Consider the following 13,188-nt stretch of genomic DNA (forward strand, 5'->3'; position numbering starts at 1 on the left):
GCAGGCCCTGACACAACCATGCAGGATCCTTAAGGTGCCAGAGCAGGGTACCAATGTTTGACCAAGTGGGGAAGAGCATCCCTCTCCTTTCTGTGATGGAGTCTATTAGAGGGTCACTAGGCAACGATATCTGTGACTTAATATTCTACCAAGCGCTTTGCCACACTGTTGTCTCACTTTTTCATTCCATTCCTTTTTCTCTCCCGAACTAAAACTTACATAGCCCAGAAACAGATTTAAGTACATGGCAACTAAGCTCCACACTTTAAAGCTTGGCAGTGTCCCTGGGAATGAATTACCTCCAACATGGCTCTTCAACACCAGGTAAGTGGATATAGTTTGGGCAAACCCCATCAATCATCTGGCACATCTATCCACGTCCAGACTCCAACAAGGGTCGCAGCTTGGACTTATCATCTAGAAGAGAAATTAAATTTATTTTAGGAATGAGAAAAAACAAAGATCAGCAAGTTTAGGCAATCTGCCCAAGTTCATATGCATAGCACCTAACCAAACAAGATTCAAAATCCAGCTCAAGTTTTGTGGATTTTGGTTAAGAATATCAAACTACTTCCTGGAACTCAGAGAAGCTCTTCTTTCCCTCAGATATACCATTCTGTTCTTTAAACGCTTTTCCTGCCTTTCCAACTACCTGCTAAGGAGGCACCAATAAATAAAGCTGGCAATCTCTGTTCAGTAGTTTATACTTCAGGGATTCAATCACTGTCTTCTTTCGTTCTTTCCCAAGCTATTATTTAAAACTATATAACAACAAGGAAGTAATCCTTTAGCCACCCCAGGGAAGAAAAAACAAGAGTAGTGTTTGACTTCTCTGTAGGAAAACGCAGTTCCTTTTTCAGGATTAAAATATCAGCCCCATTAACCCCTCTTCGGCAGCCTAGGGAATGGACTGTGCTTTGTGTGCCTTTCTTCTGTTACGTTTGAGGTAAGAGAAGACAAATCAAGCTATTTCCAGAACACAGAGAACTTTATTGTCGCTGAGATACACTACTGCTGCCTCCAACACTTACCTCCCATTGTATACACACACAGCCACCTGGACAGAGGAGCGAATCCAGGAGTCATTAGGAAATTTAACAGATATCTAACTACCCCTGGCAGGTATATAACAACCTAATCGAGTCCTTCCTGAACACAGAGGGATACGGTACAAAATGGACTTGGGGAGGCGGAAGAGGAAGACACTGCACAAGGATTAAACAGAGTCTCTCTTAGAATGGGGAAGGGGGAGACTCCAGGAAAGGAGAAACACACTGGTCAGCCTGAAGCATCCCAAGCACTGGTGCTAGATTTGGATACGCAGCCCTTGTCTGCAATAGTGATTCAGGTATCAGTAGGCTCGCTCTACCTTGTGATCTAGATAAGATTATTTTGAATCTCTGACTCGTAGAAAGTCCAAAATTCTTCCCCAGTATTTCATTAAATCCTCAAGTCTTGAGCTGTGATCATCTCTGACTTCAGACTCCTGCGTGTACAAATCATCTAACCAACCTGTTTCTGTTCTCACCCCATCAGTTTTGGACACAGACCCGAGCACCTTTCCAGAAATCCCACAAATTAGGCAAGCTGTGTCCGACACAGACTTGACAGAAGGTTAAGGAAGAGTTAACCAGTTTTATCAAGTGTATTCACAAAAGCGGACATTTGGTCACTCGTGCTATAGCTCCAATGCTGAAAACAGCGGAGAGAACGCTCAGTGAATATCAGTTGTATGGATAGAATAAGGCATCTTTTCCTCAAAAAAAAAAATACACAAGCAATCTTTATTTTATACATGATTGTTCTTTTTCTTTAAATGTTTGAGAGATTGAGAGAGAGAATGAGAGAGGAAGGGCAAAGAGAATGAGTGGGGGAGGGGCAAAGAGAAAGGGAGACAGAGGACCCCAAACCGGGCTCCACGCTGTCAGCGGAGAGCTCAATGCAGGGCTCAAACTCACCAACCGGTGAGATCATAACCTCAGCTTAACTGACGGAGCCACCCAGGCGCCCCTATACATCTTTGTTCTGAAAAGTCTTCAGCCCCATCGCACTAGGCTTTCTCAGCGGCCATTTCTTTCTATGTCGCTTCCGGCAGTCTCTCGCCATCTTCTGGTTGCTCTTTCCATTGCTCCTCTCACTCCCCACTTCCTGGATTGGCCCTGGGAACTTCAAATTTTCCTCATTTTATTACGTAAAACAATTTGTATTTCCCTATGTTTAGCTCAGGTTTGTATATCCAAAGCCATTTGAGTACTCAGCAAAACCTCATAGCCTTGTGGTTACTGGACTCCTTCTGGCATTCCGTTATCCCATGTGAATAGGACCAGGAAGTATTTGCTGTGCAGGGAGAAAATAAAATCAGTGAAGGCAGGAATCATTAAAAATTACATGTTTATACCATAATTTTTAATTTTATGTCAAAGCATGTTCATCTTCATTTATTCACCACTTGGTAATGTTGGGCCCAGGACTTCTCTTTGAGCAGAGTCCCCTGCATGGAGTTCTGAATCAGCTTTCTTAACTACACCAAACCCCTAGAGTATTTTCTACTATTTTTGGTGTTTGCTGTTTGAAGACAACTGACAAAGTCTCTAGGGAAGATTATTTGTATAGTTTTTATGTTATTACTCAGTGTTTTATAGCAGTCTTGCCACAGCAATTATTTTTTAGTAAGTTGCCTTTAAGATTTCCAATATTTTCCACATATATCTTTATCAGATTAGATCACATTTAATTGAGGACATAACCTCATAAATAAATGTGGCAAATTTGGACACAAACACGAGACCTTTGGTAAGCAAACAGCTTAACTCCAGGGAGCAGAAGTGCACGTGACTACATGCTCTGGGCATCGGGTGTGGGTTTTAGTTTATCTGAGGAGTCTATTCAGTCATCAGTTAAAAGAAAGACTTCACGGTAGCCATTCTTCCTCAATAAATCCAGATCCAGAATTTCTAAATTTGTGCTTCGTTAAAAAAAAAAAATTCATGTTTTAGTTCCCTTGGTTGGTAAAATTCTTTTTTAAAATCTCATTTTTCCATCTCCACTGAGAAAACAAGGCAGAGAAAGCCTCAGGCTGCTGTGGGGCGAGATGGGGAGCTTCTTAGGGAGCGTGCGAGAGAGAGCCAAAGTATTGCTAGAAAGGAAAGAGCGGCCCATGCAAGCAGCTTGTTCCCTCACCCCTTCCCATGTGGAGTAATTTCCCTTCCTTCTCTGAGAGGTTTTGTTGAGGAGTGTGCCTTCAAACCTGCCGCCTTAGATGTTTTATTATTTGCTTTTGACCCTTGAAACTCTCCCATCACACCTGCCTCCGTTTAGTTGTGATCTACGTGCTGTTAGTTTTAGGATCCAGGAAGGACAATGATCTTGGGTCTTCACATTTGGAAATCGTTTCCTGGTTACATGCCGTAATCAAAGGATTTCCAGAACTGCGTGTACCGTCTGTCTCCATATCTGACTTAAAAGGCGAGGCAGTTATCTACCTCATCCACCTGCCAGACTTGTCTTGCCTGCACTCTTGCCATTTCCAGACCAAATTAAGTGAAGCAGAAAGTCCACTCTTTCTGCCACAACAGGAAGTGGCAGTCGCAACAAATGAGCAGTTATAAAACCACTGGTTGAGGCCAAGCTTGGCTACCGAATGTGCATCATATAAGATCATGGCCTGTAGCAGAGGTTAATTACCCTTGTGACGGCCATGTGCCTCTCTGCAGCCTGGTGTTTCGTTCTTCCTGACAGCCACTGAGCCTCCAGGGAATACCCACTCCTGACCTCCTGACATCTTTCAGTCATGCACCACCACCTACCACACCCCATAAAAATAATCAAAGCTCAGTTCTGTGAAGTCAGAGTACCCACCGTACTCCCCCAGGAGACACCAAGATCGAACCTGCCTTATTCCACATCAACCATCCTACCAACATGGGCCTTTGGTGTCTTATCTTCCCCGGCGTTTTTTTCATCCCCATACTGATATGCCATGATCAACAAATGCCTCAATATCTTCGATCTCTTCATGGGCTCTTCTCTATTCACCTGGCTATGCTGGGAATCGGAGGGGCGATAACTTAGGGCTGGGGTACACACAGAAGCAAAGGCCGTAGTAATATTTCGTATCTTATGCTATAATATAGATTATAATATATTCATTTTATTATCCTTTTAACAATTTTTTTTAAAGTTTATTTATTTAGATAGAGAAAGTGGGGGCAGGGCAGAGAGAAAGGGAGGGAGAGGATCCCAAGCAGGCTCCACACCGTCATTGTGGAGCCCCATGTAGGGCTCGAACTCACAAACTGTGAGATCACGGCCTGAGCCCAAACTAGGAGTCAGACGCTCAACAGACTCAGCCATCCAGGTGCCCCAATTTTATCATTCTTTTAATTTGCATATATTCATTGCAGATATGCCTTTATATGCACTGTCTACTTCATAATTTAACAATTTTTTTTTTTTAATGACGGCTGTTTCTTTGAGGCAAACACCATGCCGCCGTGGCGCTCTCCATCCCTTTTTGTCAATCGCTGTCAAGCACTGACGTCCTGGTTGTTCTCCGTCATTTATCGTTCCACGAATCTGGAACTCTCTTGACCCTCCCCTCTTCTGGTCCCCACTCTGTTTCTCCCCTCTGCTTCTGGTATGTGAAGCGTAACTATCGGTGTTTTCAGTAACTGAGTAGATTTCTAGAACCAGCCTGTCCTTCGGGTTCCAGTCTGCTATAAAATGGTGAAAATCATGACTACTGAACCATTCCGTTTTTACTTCTCCCTTCTGTTGAGGTTTGGTTCATTGAGCCCCCAAAATGCATTCCTTACTTCACCCGGGATGAACAGTAGAACGAGCCAGGCCGATCCGAGGGAACCAGAGTGTTACCCCAGGCAATCTCTGTCCTGTCCAAGGAGGTCTGAAGACCGACTTCTCATAATCACTCACAAGATGCCCCTCAGGCCACGTCCTGAGGAAGTCCGTGCTCCCTAGAGGCTGTGCAATGGGGGATTAACTCCTAGTGCTAGGGCATCATCAGCTGGCCTAGAGCACCGCTCAATTTACCTGAAGTTACCTATGCTTCAGAGTTTATAAAAAAAAAGGAAGGTCACCACTACTGTGGTTGAATTTATCAGCAATTTGCATATTATATTTGGTGACTTTTAAACTGTAAGCTGTGTTACTTCTGGGGGAAGGTTATAGTGCTAGTTAACACTTAGTTTTCAAAACTTGAAGATTTTTTTCCCAGCTTTATTGAGGTATAGTTGGCAAATAAGAATTATACGTATTTAAGGTTTACAACATGATGTTGGGACGTATGTATATCATTGTGAAGTCATCGCCACAATCAAGCTAGTTAACACATCCATCACCACACATAATCATCATTTCCTTTCTTTGTGTGTGTCTGTGTGTGTGTGTGGTGAGAACACTTAAAGGATTTATCCTGTTAGCACACTACAAGTATACAATACCGTATTGTTAATGTACTTACATTGCTGTACATTAGATCTTCAAGACTTGTTCATGTTGCATAGCTGGGACTTTGTGTTCTCTGACTAAGAGCTCCTCATTTCCCCTCCCCTTGATCCCTCAAAATCACCATCCTACCCTCTGCTTCTGTGAGTCTGACTATTTTAAATTCCACGTATCAGAGAGTTCGTGCATTTGTCTTTCTGTGTCTGGCTTATTTCACTCAGCATAGCATCCTCTAAGTTCATCTATACTGTTGCAAATGGCAGGATTTCCTTCTTTCCCATGTCTGAATAACAGTCCATTGTGTGGGTATATATACATACACATTTATACATTCATTAATATATAAATGTATAATGTAATGTGTGTATATGTGTATACATACACATGTGTGTATATATGTACACACATGTGTATGTGCACATGTATATATATGCACACATATACATTTTAATATATACGTGTGTGTATATCACATCTTCTTTATCTGTTTATGCATCAATGGACGTTTAGGTCATTTCCGGATCTTAGCTCTTGTGACTAATGCTGCAATGAACATGGTAGTGCAACTATCTCTTTGAGATGCTGATGTCACTTCCTTTGGATGTACACTCAGAACTGGAATTGCTGGATCATAAAGTATTTCTACTTTTAATTTTTTGAGGAAACTCTACACCAATTCTCATGACTGTACCAATTTCCATTCCCACCGGCAGTTTACAAGCGTTCCCTTTTCTCCACATTCTTCCCAGTGCTTGTTATCTTTTGACTTTTTGGTAACAGCCATTTAAAAAGATGTGAAGTGGTATCTCAATGTGATTTTGTTTAGCATTTCCCTGATGATTGTAATGTTGGGAACCTTATAACTGTTAGCCATTTTTTTAAAAAATATTTTTATTTCTAGGAGAGAGAGGGAGAGAGACAGCGTGAGCAGGGGAGGGTCAGAGAGAGAGAAGGAGTCACAGACTCTGAAACAGGCTCCAGGCTCTGAGCGGCCGCCAGCACAGAGCCCGACGCGGGGCTCGAACCCACGAACCGCGAGATCATGACCCAAGCGAAAGTCGGACGCTTAACCGACTAAGCCACCCAGGCGCCCCAGTCATTTTTTAAATAAATTTATTCATTTATTTATTTTGAGAGAGAAAGCACAAGTGGGGGAGGGGCAGAAGAGAGAGGGCGAGAGAGTGAATCCCCAGCAGTTTACGCACTGTCAGTGCAAAGCCCAGTGTGGGGCTGGAACCGTAAGATCATGATCTGAGGCAAAGTCAGATGCTTAACTGCTTAACTGACTGAGTCACGCAGGCGCCCCTGCTAGCCATTTTTATGCCTTCTTTTCTTCCTTCCTTCCTTCCTTCCTTCCTATTATTTCTGAGAGAGAACGAGAGAGAGAGAGAGAGAGCAGGGGAGGGTCAGAGAGAGAGGGAGATATAGAATCTGAAACAGACTCCAGGCTCTGAGCTAGCTGAGAGCACAGAGCCCTACGTGGGGCTCAAACCCACCATCCGTGAGATTGTGACCTGAGCGGAGTCAGCCGCTTAACTGAGCCACCCAGGCGCCCCTATGCCTTTTTTAAAGAACTCTATATTCAGATCATTTGCCCACACTTTTTAGATGTGTTTTTAATCCATTTATCCCGGCATAGAGAAAAACTGCCAACTGTAGATAAGGAGATACGGAGTCAGGGCTGAATAATGAACGCAGTCATTCCCTGCGCTGGACCAGCAGTTCTGGGGGAGATTGAGGACCAATCCCTTGACCCCCTCTGCTTTGCAGAGTCCACTGAGAGCGTCTTGTTTCGTTTACTCAAAGGCAGCCTTCTGTGGATGAATGAAAGCCTGATCTCTTCCTAATCTGGTTATTTTATTTTATTTTTTTAATATTTGCTGCTATTGAGTTTTAGGAGTTCCTTATATATTTGGGATAGTAACCTCTAGTCAGGTTTCTCCCATTCTGTAAGTAGCCTCTTCCCTCTGTTGTTGCCTTGCCTATGCAGAAGCATTTTAGTTTGATACATTCCCACTTGTCTGTTTTTGCTTTTTGATCCCTGTGCTTTTGGTGTCACGTCTAAGCAGATGTATGTTCTTGGCACCTGCGCCAATGATCAACTGATGGTAGTTGAGTGAATTTATTCTGGGTTGTCTATTGTGTTCCATTGGTCTATAAATATGGTTTTATGCCAGTACCACACTGATTTGATTACTATAGCTTTGTAATATATTTTTAATTCAGGAAGTATGATGTCTCCAACTTTGTTCTTTCTCGAGATTGCTTTAGCTATTTACTCTTATGTGCTTTCATATGAATTTTAGAATTGCTTTTCTATTTCTTTAAAGAATGGCAATGAGATTTTGATAGGGATTATGTTGAATCTGTGGATCATTTGGGTAATATGGACATTTTAACAATATTAATTCTTGCAATCCATGAACATGGGATGTCTTTCCATTTATCTGTGTCTCTGTAGTTTCCTTCATCAATGTTATATAATTTCAGTGTACAAATTTTTCACCTCTTTGTTTACATTTATTCCTAAGTATTTCATTATTTTAGTTGTTATTATGAATGGGGTTGTTTCTTAATTTTCTTTTCAGGTAGTTTCTTATTTGTGTATAAAAATGCAACCTGCTTTTGTATGTTGATTTTGTATTCTGCAACTTTACTGAGTTAATTTCTTGGTTCTAACGTTTGGTTTGTTTGTTCGTTTTTGAGTCTTTAGGGTTTTCTAGAAATATGATCAAGTCATCTACAAACGATCATTTTACTTCTTCCATTCTGATTTGGATGTTGTACATTAACTGTGTGTGTGTGTATGTGTGTGTGTGTGTGTCTGTTTGTTTGTTTGTTTGTTTGTTTGTTTATCTTTATCCCCTGGTTCCTGACACAGAGCCCCAAAATCTTTTGAATTTCCTGGGTGATAAGAGTGGCTTTTGTTCTAATGAAGCAATTCTTTGTGGGCTGCTGAACAGCTTCAGGGTGGGGGCTGATCACGAAACAGACAAGCAAAGCTGTGATTAGAAGCTTGAGACTATTTTTTTCCCAATCCCCATCCTCTGGGAAGGGGAGAGGGACTGGAGGGTGAGTGAATGCACTCACGATGATGCCTCAAAAAAATCCCAAAGTGCAGGGTTAGGAGAGTGCCTGTGTTGGTAAACACATCTACATGCCAATAAGGCAGTGCAACCCAACCCCGTGGGGACAGGAACCCTTCCAGCCGTCTCCTATGTATCTCCTCATCTGGCTGTTCATCTGCATCCTCTGTCATATTCTTTATTATATAATAATTCAGTAAACATGTTTCCCTGAGTACCGTGAGTCATTCTAGCAAGTTATCAAACCCAAGGAAAGGGTTATGAGAACCCCAATTTATAGCTAGTTGGCCAGGATTCCAGGTGACAACATGGGACCTATGACCGGTATCTGAAGTTGGGGCAGCAGCCTTGTGGGGTTGAGCTTTTAACCTGTGGAATCTGAGGCTATCTCCAGGTAGCTTGTGCCATGATTCAGGAAGTATGATGTCTCCAACTTTGTTCTTTCTCAGGATTGCTTCAGCTATTTACCATTGTTACAATTTATCCATTGTAATGCCCACTCTTTCACTTCTTATTTTATTTATATGGGTCTTCTCTCTTTTTTCCTTATTTTCCCCCTTGTTTTATACCTTATTTTCCCTATAATTATAGGGCACCTATCTGATATCAGAGAATTGCTTGATGTATGGAAACCCCCCAGATCTGGTGTCAGAAGTGAAGTGGCATATGGCTTTCTTTTTCTTGCCTAATTGCTCTTTGTAGGACTTCCATTGCTACTTTGAAAAGAAGTGGCAAGAGTGGGCATTCTTGCCTTGTATCTTCAAGGGAAAGCTTTCCCTATTGACTATGTTAGCCGTGGGATTTTCATAGATGGCCTTTATTGTGTTGAGGTAGGCTTTCTTTTCCCTGTTTTATTGATAATTTTAATCATGAATCAGTGTACTTTGTCAAATGCTTTTTCTGCATCTATTGAGATGATCATATTTTTCCCATTCATTTGGAAATGTGGTATATCACATCGATTTGAATATATTGAACTATCCTTGCATCTCAGAGATAAATTCCATTTGGTCATGGGGTATGATCCCTTTTACTGTGCTATTGAACTCAGTTTGCTAGTATTTTATTGAAGATTTTCCACCTATGTTCATCAGGAATATTGGCCAATAATTTTCTCTTTTGATCTCTTTATTTGGTTTTGGTATTAGGATGATGCTGACTTCATAAAATGAGTTTGGAAGTTTTCTGTTTTTTGAAGGAGTCTAAAAAGGATTGGTATTAATTCTTCTTTGAATACGTGGTGGAATTTAGCCATGAAGATACCTGGCCCTGGACTTCTTTGTTAAGGTTTTCAATTGCCGATTCAATCTATTTGTTATTTCTTTCAGGCTTTTAATGTTTTCTTCATTCAGTTTTGGAAGGTTGTATGTTTCTATAAATGTATGCAGTTTTCATAGGTTACCCAATTTGTTCATGTATAATTGTTTATAATTGTCCCTTATGATCTTTTTTATTTCTGAGATATCCTTTGTAGTGTCCACTCTTTCACTTCTTATCTTATCTATATGGTTCTTCTCTCTTTTTTCCTTAGCTAAGAGAGTTTGTCAATTTTATCTTTTCAAAAAACCAATTATTAGTTTTATTGATTTTTTTCAATTCCCTATTTGACTTATTTCTCCTCTAATCTTTAATACTTCCTTCTGTCTGCTAAATTTGGTTTAGTTTGTTCTTCTCTTGTAGTTTTTTGATGTATAGAATTACAGTGTTGATTTGAGATCTTTTTTAATGTAGAAGTTCAGTGCTATAAACTTCCCCCTTAACACTGCTTCCGCTCCATCCCTAAATTTTTGGTATGGGTTTGCTTTTCATTTTTGTTTGTTTCAATATACTTTTTAAGTTCTTTGATCATTTACACTTTTACCCAAGGGATCTTTAAAAATGTGTTGTTTCATTTCCACATATTCATTAATTTTCCATTATGTATATATGCATGTATGTATGTATGTATGCATGCATGCATTTATTTTGCTGTTATTGATGTCTAGTTTTCTTCTGCTGTGGTCAGAAAAAAATTCTTGGAATAGTTTTAATTTGCTTGAAATTGTTAAGACTTATTTTGTGATGTAACATGTGATATATCCTGGAAAATGAACCTAGTGCACTTTAGAAGCATATGTGTTTTTCTACTATTGGATGCAAAGTTCTGTATATGTCCATTTGTTCTGTAGTATTGTTCAAATCAGCTGTTTTTTTAATGGATTTTTTTGTCTGGACATTTAATCCGTTATTGTAAGTGGAATATTGAAGTCCGCTACTGTTTACTGTATTGCTGTCAATTTGTCAGTTGTCAATTTCTTCCTTCTGTTGGTATTTGCTTTATGTATGTAAGTGCTCTCATGTTGGGTGCATATGTATTTTCCTGTTGAATTGATCCTTTTATTGTTACATAATGTCCTTCTGTGTATATTTTATTTGATGTAAGTATAGCCCCCTTCTTTCTCTTGGTTATCATTGCATGGAATATCTTTTCCTATTTCTTCATGTTCAGCCAGTGTCTTTAAATCTATAGCAAATCTCTTGTACATAGTGTGTTGATGGGTGTTTTGAATTTTTAAAAATCTGTTTAGCCAGCCACTCTATGCTTTTTGATTGGTGAATTTAATGCATTTACATTTTTAATTTTTTTTAATATAGTTTATTGTCAAGTTGGTTTCCATATAACACCCAGTGCTCATCCCAACAAGTGCCCTCCTCCATGCCCATCACCCCCCTTCTCCTCTCCCCACCCCCATCAACCCTCAGTTTGTTCTCAGTATTTAAGAATTGCTTGTGGTTTGCCTCCCTCCCTCTTCTTAACTATTTTTTTTCCCTTTCCCCTCCCCTATGGTCCTCTGTTAAGTTTCTCCTTTTCCACATAATGAATGAAAATATGTGGTATCTGTCTTTCTCTGCCTGACTTATTTCACTTAGCATAATACCCTCCAGTTCCATTCATGTTGCTGCAAATGGCCAGATTTCATTCTTTCTTATTAATGCATTTACATTTAAAGTAATTACTGATATGAGAGGATTTGCTATTTCCATTTTGTTCTTTGTTTTCTGTTGTTTCGCTCCTGTTTTGTACCTCTCTTGCTCTTTTTTCTTCTTTGCTATTCAATGATTTTTTTGTAGTGATTTGCTTTTATTTTTTCCTCCTTTTTTGTATTTATTAATTTTAATTGCATACAAAAATTTTATGCTTTTACTCTCCTCTCCCTACATTTTGTGTTCTTATAAGCAGAGTGCTTCTTTTTCTATCATGTACTCATTAAAAACAGGTAATCCTGGGGGCGCCTGGGTGGCTCAGTCAGTTAAGCATCTGACTTCTGCTCAGGTCATGATCTCACGGTTCGTGAGTTGGAGCCCCATGTTGGGCTCTATGCTGACAGGCCAGAGCCTAGAGCCTGCTTCAGATTCTGTGTCTCCTCACTCTCTGCCCCTCCCCCACTCACAATCTGTTTCTCTCAAAAATAAATAAACATTAAAACATTTTTTTAAAGCAGGTAATTCTGTCAGCTGAGGTCAGCATTGGGGAAGATTGTAAGCATCCCCGGCACCAAAAGTGCAGGTGCGTGTGGCAGTAGCAAGGTGTGCTGTAGTCCTTGATGGCAAGGGCTGCTACCCTTTTCCTGCTCTCTTTTTACCTCACAGGGAAGACATGGCCAACAAGATCCCTCTCGGTGTGGGATGCAGGCACCAAGGCACTGGGCAGGGGGGTGCTGTGGCTCCAGTCCCAAGGAGGGCGTCCCAGCGGCTCCTTAGCAAAGGAGGCACAGCAGCATTTACCCCAGGCAGCTCTGTCAGCTGGAGTCAGTGTTGGCAAAGACTGTAGACCCCCTCAGTGGCAAAAACTGCAGAGGTAAGGGCTGCTGGGGTCCTCTTTCCCTCCTTTCCCCCACGGTGAGAGGTCATGGCCAACGCGGACCCCCCTTGGTGTGGTGCAGAGCCAGACTGAGGGATGGAACGACACACATAAAATGCTTATGTTTTCCTATGGGGCCATCTTGGGTTTTGTGCTTCCCTGGGTTGCTGCAGCTTCTTCATTGTACTCCAAAGCTCTCCCGGAGCTATTTTCATCAGTGGGCAGTTGTTCATTTGTTGTTTTCGAGGAGAGATGAAAACTGGGGCCCCTAGCCCTCCATCTTGTTGATGTCACTTGCTTTAAGTTTAAAACATAAATGTTGCCTGAAGTGGTCATCAAGCCAATGATGTAAATAATGACATTATTTGGTCAATCGCACTATATCTCTAACTGTATTTCCAAATCTCCACTTAGATCCCGGTCCTCTTCCCAAAACTCCAGGCTATTCCCACACCTACTCAGCCTCCTTAAAATCAATTTGGCAAAAACAGAAGTCATGACCTTCTTTCTTAAGCCTGCTGCTCTTCCAGAATTCCAATGTTTACTAAACAGCTTTCTCATCTACCCAACTGAGCATCTCAGAGGTCACTCTTGACTTCTCCCACTCTTTAATGCCCCAAAATGTCAAGTCTCATCTATTTTATCTCCTAGATATCTCTTGAACCCATATCTGCTGCCACTGCCCTCCTCCGGGCCTCCTTTACTTCTCATTCAGACCACAGAAATACCCTCCTAATTTGCTACATGTCCCCACTCTCTTTAAGTCATTCGTTCCACGGCAGCTTAAGTAGTCATTAC

At 41.1% G+C, this 13,188-nt stretch overlaps 1 protein-coding gene across 1 annotated transcript in view; it reads left to right on the forward strand.

Moving 5' to 3' along the window:
- The first annotated feature begins 244 nt into the window (after nucleotides 1-244).
- The window catches only part of GUCY2C (guanylate cyclase 2C), an 81,427-nt gene continuing 68,483 nt past the window's right edge, over nucleotides 245-13,188 (forward strand). The window contains 2 exon segments of the mRNA XM_077756437.1: nucleotides 245-328; nucleotides 12,180-12,387. Of these exon segments, the coding sequence (XP_077612563.1) occupies nucleotides 245-328; nucleotides 12,180-12,387 (292 nt within the window).

This window comes from Crocuta crocuta, unplaced genomic scaffold, assembly GCF_008692635.1.
Source record: "Crocuta crocuta isolate KB4526 unplaced genomic scaffold, BGI_CrCroc_1.0 scaffold262, whole genome shotgun sequence".
Classification (NCBI taxonomy): domain Eukaryota; kingdom Metazoa; phylum Chordata; class Mammalia; order Carnivora; family Hyaenidae; genus Crocuta; species Crocuta crocuta.